The 10265-nt window shown below is 48.3% G+C and overlaps 3 protein-coding genes across 3 annotated transcripts; 1 reads left to right on the top strand and 2 right to left on the bottom strand.

The window, feature by feature from the left end:
- Positions 1–4477, bottom strand: N7495_008747 (E3 ubiquitin-protein ligase SSM4; the record flags this gene model as incomplete). Its single annotated transcript, XM_057211398.1, has 3 exons — positions 1–1568; positions 1619–3632; positions 3683–4477. The coding sequence occupies 3 exons, from the start codon at positions 4475–4477 to the stop codon at positions 1–3; spliced, it is 4377 nt and encodes a 1458-aa protein (XP_057060941.1).
- Positions 4478–5354: 877 nt separating this feature from the next.
- N7495_008746 (uncharacterized protein) lies at positions 5355–8879 on the top strand (the record flags this gene model as incomplete). The annotated part of the gene is made up of 3 exons (XM_057211397.1): positions 5355–5479; positions 5541–6257; positions 6314–8879. The coding sequence occupies 3 exons, from the start codon at positions 5355–5357 to the stop codon at positions 8877–8879; spliced, it is 3408 nt and encodes a 1135-aa protein (XP_057060940.1).
- A 615-nt stretch (positions 8880–9494) lies between these two features.
- Positions 9495–10098, bottom strand: N7495_008745 (SND2/TMEM208 family protein; the record flags this gene model as incomplete). Its single annotated transcript, XM_057211396.1, has 2 exons — positions 9495–10019; positions 10090–10098. The coding sequence occupies 2 exons, from the start codon at positions 10096–10098 to the stop codon at positions 9495–9497; spliced, it is 534 nt and encodes a 177-aa protein (XP_057060939.1).
- Between the last annotated feature and the right edge of the window lie 167 nt (positions 10099–10265).

Genomic DNA, 10265 nt, shown 5'->3' with positions numbered 1-10265 from the left:
TCATCCTGTGATGACCCGACTGGAGACGCCAACATCCGGTGCCCTCCGCTTCTCGCTCAAGTTGTGAAGTCTCTCTCCAATGAGATAGACTTCATCACGGAGGTTGATTCGCCAAATTGCCACCCGCCGATGCAGCAGGTAAATTGTCCACGAGACTAGGACAAAGAGCAACGTAGCCGGATACGCATACCGATAGACGTTCGGCTGTGCTGATTCATGTGAATAGAAAACGGAACATCGGAAAATCCCTCCCAGCAAGAGGGGTACGATGGTTGCCACGGCCGTTAATAGTGATATGGGCACAATCAAGGCCCGCGTGGCGAGTTTCACATTCGGCTTGAGCCAGCCATCACGGAAAATGCCATTGAGAACAGCGGCAGGCCAAGAATCGGGGTGCCATAAAGTCAGCTTTATCGCCATCTGGACGTACAGGACGCCCAGTGTCCAATCCTGAACTACGTGGACAACATGAGATTGTCCGTCGCCAATCAAAGTATGGGCTGGAATAAGTATGTAAAGCTCAGTAAGAAGTGCGAAAAGACATGGAAGTAAGACAACCAGGGTGATGGAGATGTAGATTAGGCGGACAGCAACAAGTGCAAGGTCCACAAAAAATCGAGCCAGCTGTTGCGGAGAAAGAAGACAGGCTTCCGGTTGTTCTCTTATTGAGGAGATTGCGGTACGGCAGTAGCAGGCAGTGTAGAAAAAGCTACTAACAAGGAACAGCCCACTGGAAAATGCGTAAATGTCGTTGACTGGTGCCGGGTTGGGGAAACAGGAAGAGATCAACTTCCGGCCAACAACCAGTGGTATCACAGTGATGCCTACACCTGATATGGCAGTGAAGAACCAGATGAGAATAATGAAGGCGCTGATACGGGTCCAGAACTTAGGCGGGACGTAAACTTTGGCGAACATGGTACTTGAACGACCGTGAAGTCCATCATCCAGATCAGGTTTGCCATCAACACGCTCGTTACCTTCAGTGACCTCGAGGAAAACGAGAGTCCCTTTTGGAATGCGGACTTGGTCGGAGGCAGGGGCTCGAACATATCTGCCATCTCGAAGGAAATAGACGTCACGGGCTTCTCGGTCTGCATTTGCCCGTTCCTCCGGCCCGATGATGGGATGCTTCCAGTCACCTTGAGCCCCTGATAGCAGACTCCACCAACTTCGTCGAACATGGCATCCCTCTTCTTCAGGATGTCTCTCTTCAAAAAAGAAATTGCTGAGGCGAAGGAAATGAGCACATTTGTGGAACCACCAGTCATACATTTCATGTAACCCATCTGAAGGGTTAACGGATTGAATGGCCAATGGCATCACGAAATTATAGAACAAGAGATCAACAGGGAATTCCAGCATAGGAGCGCTTGCAGACCAATGTATTGGGAGGATACCAGGAGACGAAAAGTGAAGACCCCATACGACTCCACCAAGAAAGATGATGACTAGTGCGCCGTATACAAGCGCGCTAAATCCAATTTTGCGAAGCTGTGTCGTAATGCTGCGCTCGAGGACATCGCGTATTGGGTGAAAAGTTGGATCGTCGGGATCACGGATGAAATCTGTTTAAATTGTTAGAACGTCGTTAGATGATGTCTTCTATGAAACTTACAAAGTACGCCATTTCTCAAAATCTTGCGACACATGGAAACAAAAAGGGCAAAATGGAACATGTAGCAAGTTCCCACGAACCAGTGTATAAAGAGCGATGTAAGCGGAGATGACGCCGTAAATGCGATACGGGATGCGACAGTTGTATCAGAGAATAAAGGAAGCAGGGCAAGGTCTAGCAACGAGCCACAGTAGAGAGGGAAAACGATCATCTCAATTCCAATGATAAGTATGACCTTCATCACTCCTGCAGCCTGAAGAAGCACCTCGCCAACGATGCCGTCGACTCTTTGACCGCGGTTGGGGCCAGCTAAGAGCCCAGTAATGCGGAGGTAAAGGAATCCCATGACTGTTGCGAGAAGATATCCCATTGAGATTGCGATGGCACGGTCCTTAGTATCCCATGTGACAAGATCATAATCAACTGGAAGTGTTGCCGAGGCTGCTTTGGCAGCACTTGCATCCATCATCAATTTGGCTCTAGGACTGGAGAAGAGCGATATCTTGGTGAAGTTGACAAGCTGCTCCTGAATATGTATCGCATAGCTTTTTAGTTGAACAGCATCAAGATCGAACGTCAGTGCCCCTGGGACCCCTAGAGTGACCAGGCGCAGGGGAAAGTCATGTAAAACAAATTTGAACACAGCAAACGTCGATTGGAAAAATACGAGGAGACGTGCCTGGTGAAGCTTCAGAGCCTGGTGCGAGAGTACTGAGAACATAGGAATATCTGATTCGTGGAAAACAAGGAACGCCCTGCCGACTTTGTTTAGACGGTGAGCACTGGAATCAATGAGGGATAGCGAGGCAGTGGCAACGAATTTTCCTCGTGGGATCCATTCAACAGCAGGAAGAAGACTACTGAATGGACTGGACAGTAACCTGAAAACAGAGGTCATCGTATACATAATGTAGCCTAAAGCACCTATTAAGGTGTCAAGGGCAATATCGGCGACAACGGTGACGGCGGTCATGGGAACACCGACGATAAGCTCTACAGGATTGGCCAGAAGAACCAGGGCGATTTTTCCCCACAAGTAAGGCAGCCAAATACCAATGGCTACCGTGAAGGCGATCAGAAGTGCACAAAAGACGCCGTTTTGTAAGAGCCCAAAGATGGGACCTTGCATACCAATGAGATCCATGATGCCGTCAAAATCATCACCTTCGATTGCATCTATGTCATTTCCGTCCAATCCAGCATCAGCTGCCATGACTTGATTGGCTGCCGGATCCTCCAGTCGGTCTGGCACTGGAGGAAATGGATCTGCATTTGGTACAATATGCTCATTATCATGCTCTGGTAATTCCTCATTGAAGCCATTCTCATTGGGGATGTCACCCCAGAACCAATCGGTGAGTCTTTCCACAGCTCCTTTGGGAGCTTGAATATTCGATTGTGGAATGATGGATGATTCCTCCACTTGTTGAGGATCGTCAAAAGCATTTGTCTCATCAACTGGTCGCTCGTAGACAGTAGTTGTATCGTTATCCACATCAAGAAGTGCATCCTGCAAGTTTTCTGCAATTCTCGTATCTTCAGCAGCCTCAGCGGTGGGTTCTTCCCGATTGACTATATCCAAAAGCCAGGCCATCTCTTCTTGTAGACCTTCCTCGTGTATAATCCGATGCAATTCTGCACGGTCGCCATTCGACCTAGTAGTAACATCCATGACTCTCAAGGCAGCGATAGTTCGAGGATCTTGAGGTACAGGGCGATCAGGATCTACTATATTACCAGCAGCGAAAGTGTCATGTAAAGACTCAGGAACTCGCTCGAGAACAGGAAGTCCATCATCAGAGTCGGACCAGGACGGTGCGGGGGAAGCAGTGTCAGAACGAATTTCATGTCCAAGCTGAATTGGCTCGTCACGTCGTCCGATTCTCTCAGGTTCAGCTCGTTCCGCTTCCGCTTCCGCTTGTGCTTGTGCTTGTTCAATGACACGGTTATTGGCATTGGCAATCAGTTGCAGCGCTGCTTCACGCTCTCCTTCTGCAATGTTGGCCATGGGCTGCTGTTGGACGACCCATTCCCGAATCAAAAAAGAAGTATGAAGACAACCACAACCACAAGTGTGATGATAAGTCCTTCTAGGGTGTCGATAATCATGTTATTAATTGTTGGAGACGAGAAATTATTGAGACATTTCACGTCCGACAGCCACGATGGATGCCGCGGTTTTGGTGTACTGGCAGCACGGGTTGAGCCTGAACCGTCCTGGCCGACAGTTGAAGTCAAAGCCGGAAGAAACAAGCTTGGGATTACCTTCTTGATCAGGGCGAGTATCAATGGATCCCCGGGAGGAAAGCCACTGGTCGAAGACTGCGCTGATGGCATAGTATTGGCGGTAGACGAAGCCGTCGAGGTCATGTCAGTAAGTCCAGATGATGTGCCATTCGCTACAGACTGAGCAACCCGTGCACTGGCGGACCAGCGGCCGTCAGCGAGCCAGAAGAGAGCCCTCCAAATTGCGCGCATCGACCAAGGCAACCATCCTAGCCAAACAAAACCAACGAGGAAGAAGCGTAACCATGTTACTAAAGTTCTGAAGCATCGAATCAGGGCTTGTTTAAGGAACACAGGTGTTGGAAGGGTTTCTGGCATATGTGGATCGTATAGCTTGGTGAATCGGAAAGCCGTCTTGCAGAGCTCGCAATGTTTCTTCTGTGAGTGTGACAGCCACTCCACCAAGCAGCTTTGATGAACGAACTTGATACTGCCACTACATTTGCAGGGATAGAACAGAGGCTCTTCATCAGTAGCTTCTCCGTGGCATATACGGCAGGTATCCATATCATCAAAGCCTTTCTCTCTGCCGTCAAAGGCGGGATCATTCATCAGGTCGGGGAAGGAAGACATCTTTGGGGAATTGTGAAGTGAGTCGTTTGAAGTATCCATTGTGTATGATCGCGTCAAGTCGACGGTCTTGAAATTGTAACCAAAGTCGTCATCTCACCCTCGGTTGTATCACCGATGAAGTTGCTGGAGGTCGTTGAACCTTTATTCCGTACTCTGTGCAGTTGGAGGTTATGAAGAGAGGGGAAGCTGCGACTGGAGTAAGAGAAGAGGTGTGTCAGCTCGGGCAATTCCCATCAGAATGTGGGGCCTAACTTTGCAGCTGCAAGGTCTTTAACAGTTAACCCAATTGGTTTACCGAGTCTGGCCTTTCTAAATGGACTGATGGTGATTCCACCTGGACAATTGCATTGAGCTGACTCAGCCAGCAAGTTATGGTGTTTCATTTATTACAGTACATGAACAGCACAATTGCGGGGTTTTTGATACCAGTCCATGTAATTTTGTATTTCCCAGTAATTAATGTAAGGCGATGACGTCCTCGCTGATCACAGAAGTTGTCTTCAGGGAGATTCCCCGTAAACATTTATCGTATGAGAAAACTTAAGCTTCCCCAGAATAAGATCAAAGTGAGTGCTACTCAGAGTATATTCGCACATTTCTCCCAGGTGGAACCATAGCTCCTTACAGCGCACCACCGACAGTTCCAGTTATTGCCAAGGCCGACGCGACTTTGCTATTTCACCTAGGGACTTCGAAGCCATCGTCCGCAACTCTCTCAACTGTGCAAAAGCCTGTGCTTAATACTTCGTCCAATGAGGATCATAACGGTCTGATCAATTGATTTAAGTCTCTTACGACCCACTCTTTGCATAACTCCACTTTCCGTTCATACAACTTTTCACTTGGGTCGCGCGACCTCGACTGGCCAACAACAGCCATGTCAGCAAGATCGCAGAATGGACAGGCTTCAGAGGGTACTGTGAAGCCAAGTGACCAAAAAGAGACTCTGAAGACGAAAGAAAGAAAAAGTTCAGTCCGATGGTCCATAGGTTTGATCGTACGGTAAGGATAAGTTGTGATCTCTCGTGCCGGGCATGTTAAAACTGAAATCTGCTCTATTTAGTCTATGCATCTGGTACACACTCCTGACGCCATTTCTACGGTGCCCATCGAACCTCTCAAACTTGCATGATGCCTCACCGAGAGTCTGCAAGCCTTACCTCATTGCTCGATCGCACGTTGATCCCTACGTCACGCCCTATTATGATACATACGCTGCTCCTTACGTTAACCAAGCCCGTCCGTATGTCGAGGTTTTCAACCAGAAAGTTTATCAACCCGTGTTGAAGACTAGTCGGACAAGCTATGAAAAGTACGGAGCCTCGGTATTGCAACAAGCACAGGAATATGGTGCATTTCAATGGAACGCTCAGGTTTCGCCCCGTATGCAGATTGTGCAGGATAAAGCGTATCAGCTCTACCTGGTGAAAGTAGATCCATATATCAAGAATGGTGTTGCGATCGTTGAGCCTTACTATCAACTAGCCCAGAAAACTGCCATCACTGTGTACTGGGACCACCTGGTTCCCTTCTACACTCGATCCCAGCCATTCATTGGGAAAACATACAGTACAGGACACAAAGTTTTGACTACTCATGTCTTGCCTAGTGCCCATTATACGTGGTCGTCTGTTATCTACTTTGCCAATAGCTCTCTATGGCCGCATGTGACGGGACTCTACTCGGAGCAGGTTGAACCTCAGCTGGTCAAGATTGGACAGCGATTGGCTAGTTATAGAGAGGGAAGACGACTTCGAGGTGTTGTCGAAGACATTGATAGGTAAGAAGACAATCGTATTTTAATACAAAGCATGCCTGGCTGACTTTCACAACTAGTACCTTATCAGAGCAGTCTTCGACAGCAAGCTCCAGCTCCGAGAAAAGCATCCTGATTTCCAGCGTGACAACGACAACAAAGACATCTGTCGTTGGAATCCCTTCGGTTGAGCCTACTCTATCCCCCGCTGAAAAGGCAGAGCAGGAACGTAAACGGATCGATTCCGATCTTCAAAGATGGCAGAGCAAGTTTGCTGCTGCAGCTGACAAAGGAGTTGAGGATCTTGAAGCTCGTATCGAAGAGCTTGTCGGTGCCTTGGTCGCAAATAGCGCAAAGAGTCATGGTCGAAGTCTCTCGACGGCACTTGAAACAGTGGCAGCAGAACAGGTTTCAGTCATCAAGAGTCGTATCCATGACCTTGTGCAAACTTTGCCAGAGGAAGAAGCGCTTGAGGCCGAGGAATCTGCCCGTAGTGAGTTGGTGGATGTCATTCGAAGCTCCGCCATCGCAGTCAGAGACCGCACCCACGCCCTTCGTGAGTGGTCTTTATCATTTGAGGACGAACTATCACGTCGGGTTTCTGCAGCTGTCAACTCAACTCTTGATGTTCTCGATAGCATCCGAGATCTAGGCTTGCAGGAAATCGGTGCACGATGGGCGTGGATGGATGGGGTCACCTATAAAGACTGGACAAAATACCACGCTTTGAAAGCCCAGCTCGATGACTGGCGCAACGAAATCCGAGAGGTGGCCTTGAACCAGAAGTCGGTTGCTGAGGCTAGAGCTGTTGCAACGGAGATTCTAGACAATGGTATGGAGATAGCCGAAGACACTGCAAAGGAGATCATGCGTCTGAGGGACGTTGGCTCCTGGAAGTTTGCCGCCCGCGAATTGAGCGATAATTTCGACACCAGGACCGAAGCTCCCCCACCTCGACGGAAGCTGCAGGTTGAGTTTGAGAGTGACGAGGATATCGAACTCGATGATTCTTCCAATGCTCATGACAACGCTCATTCTGATGAGTCCTCTGAGCCGAGCGATCCAACTCCGGACGAGATTCATGAGACGCCTGAATTAAATATTGAAGATGTCATTTTGACGCGACGTCATGTAGTTTCTATTGAAGACGATGAATCTATCTTATCTGATGAGGTTGATGAAATTGAGCATCACAAGCCTGCCACGAGTTATGCTTGGGGTGTTTCAGCTGCCGATGCAAACATTCTACAAGAACCTATTATCGATGATGAAGATCACGCTGTTCTCTCTTCCATCGAGTCAGTCTACTCTGGTGCCGTTCAGTATGTAACCGATGAGCTCAGCTCGCAAATTGATGCTATCACAGCTACGCCTACTCCCACCGCGCCTTTAGCCCAGATTTCGTCGATTGCCTCCTCACGATTGAGTGAAGGTCTCAGTCTAGCTTCTGAGAAGCTAGCGCATATCCAGCCAATTGCTACTGAACCGAGCTCCTTTGGCCAGCAGCCGTTCGTGCTCGATGCACAGAGGCGCTACTACGAGGCAGTCGGTCTCGCCCACGAGCACTATACCGCCTTTGTGTCCACGGCATCTAAGGCGGTCTACGGCACCCCAACACCTACCCCATTTGCTACCAATGCCCATAACTTGTTACGTGAAGCCGGGTCTCAATATAATTGGGTTTCCTCTCAGGCCTCTGCCAGTCTAGCTGCAGTCATCGCCTCTGCCAGCTCTGCTGTCTCGTCCGCTGATGATGGGAAGGCTCAGAGTATCATCGATGATGCTTCATCTAGGTATCATGCTGCTCTCTCTGCGGCCTCTTCGTCTCTCTCCCTGGCATCTGCCTCGGCTAGTTCGGCTATATATGGCACAACACCTGGACCTTTGGAGGCTCTTTCTAGCCAAGCATCCGAAAACTGGGAAAACCTTGTTTCAAAAGCTAGTGAACAGATCTATGGCACCCCGGAGCCATATTTACAGCAGATCGTTGACTACCAATACCCCAAATTTGAGGCCGTCCACGACATCATCTCCGAGTTGCTAGTTGGCAAACAGCCCTCTTACACTGAGAGTGTGATCAGCAAGCTTCGTGCCGCTTATGAAACCCCATACCCCGCTTCAGCTGTGTCTTCTGTATCTAGCCTGGTGCATGAAGCATATGAGACTGCATCCTCCGTCGCTAATTCCTACGCTCCAAGTATCCCCAGCTCAGATGATATCATTAAAAATGCAAATGACCAACTCAACGCCGCTGTTGAGGCAGCCAGTATCGGAATATATGGCACTCAGAAAGGATCTTATGAGAAGGCTACAGAAGCCGTTTCCAGGTCTTATGCCACTGCCTCGGCTCATGTTAGCATTGCCATGTACGGAAAGGAATCTAGCTATATTGACATCGCTAAGGAGGCTATCGAGGACATTCAGGCCAAGGCCAGCGCTGCTATCTATGGTGAAGAACCAGGGGCGATTGAAAGTGCCACTGGCCGCCTTGCTGTCGCTGTTGAGAACGCCCAATCTCGATTGGCGGATCTTGCCTCCAGCGCAACCAGCGTCGTGTCCGAGGCTGCTGAAACCGCTGTTTCCTACGTGGAAGATGCGACGAGCAGTATCAAGGCTGCAGTTTCGGTGGAACAGGATGAATTGTAATGAGTACGCACGGAATGATCTATTTGCTTCTTTTTCAATCTATCTTTTATTTCGGTTTCACCGTTTCTTCCTGCACTTTGCCCCTCTTTTAAAACCATGTCACCCAGGTATTTATCTCCCTGCCAGTGACATGACATGCTCGATTGTCGATGCATTATTCCCCATAAAGTTTGTCATGACGGCACTGTTCTAACGACTGGCACCATTCTCAATGATCTTCATTCTTTGGTTTTTATGCTGCTCTACTTCTTGATTTATCTATCTTTCACGATTTTTTTCCCTTCTTTTTTTGCAACGGGAATGTAATTTAGTACATAATGAATTGCGATTTCGGCTATCCTCACTTGAAAATTTAAGACCAATACAACTAGGCGCTATTAAAGCCAATATCCCAGGCATAACGGCTAAATGTTACTTAGTGACCATGGTCAAAATCATGTAATTCTGCATTGTGGCCTGTCCATTGAGACCAACCCTCAGTTGAGCCTATGCATATTTCTCTATAAGCGCCGGTAAACTCGTACTGTTTAGAACCAATCCCGCCTGCCAGTTCGCCAGAGTAATGGCAAGGCTTCATGGAATCATTATATCTCAACTTCAGCCAAAATTTCAAGCTCAGCGCATCATCTTTGGTCGTGGCTTATCACCCCGCTTCTCCTTCTTCAACTGGGTCTTGCTCTTAGGCCCTTCATAGTCTTCTCCATCACCACCAGCGCCAGCACCACCCATGCCAGAGAATCCCTTCTTCACTCCCATAACAGTGGTGTATACCAGATAGACCGAGTATAACGGAACAACAACCCAAAGCCACCAAGCTCTGTCGTTAAAGATACACACAGCAGCAATACAGCCCTCGGTCCAGTACAGGACATCCCACATGTATTCAGTAAGACCAGTAGCGCTGAGATCTTCACCGGCGGAGCGCAGGGAACCATCCTCATTGAATGTTGGGCGGCCAACACGGTCCAAATAGAACTCAATGGCCAGAGTAGGAACAGCCAGGAAAAAATAAGGTTTCAATGAACGAGGACGCTGGAATATAAAGTGTAGGAGGAGGTAGAGTATGTGTAATGATACAGTGATCAGATGAGTCCGGTTAAGAACTGCGCCGTTGCGGGTGGCCAGAGTTTTTGCTGCTTTCTAATTTACTGTTAGAATTATCAAGGTTCAAAAAGCTTACTCAATTGATGTGACTTGATGGTTAATTTACCTTCGCCATAGTGAGGTTGAAATGGACTGCGGAAACCCACGGAAATTTGGAACCTCAAATTTGGAATGTCGGACTGAAATTTTAGAAACTTTGATTCAAGCAGCCTGAAAGTATAAAATCCTGTTTAAACGTTCAAATGAGACTGAACGACAGGCATTTAAGCATGGACAGACGAT

The sequence above is a fragment of the Penicillium taxi genome (assembly GCF_028828555.1).
Source record: "Penicillium taxi strain IBT 34144 chromosome Unknown utg000005l_segment0_segment0, whole genome shotgun sequence".
In the NCBI taxonomy this organism is placed as follows: Eukaryota; Fungi; Ascomycota; class Eurotiomycetes; order Eurotiales; family Aspergillaceae; genus Penicillium; species Penicillium taxi.
Note: the sequence above shows the minus strand (reverse complement) of the source record. Positions and strands in the feature narration are given on the sequence as shown.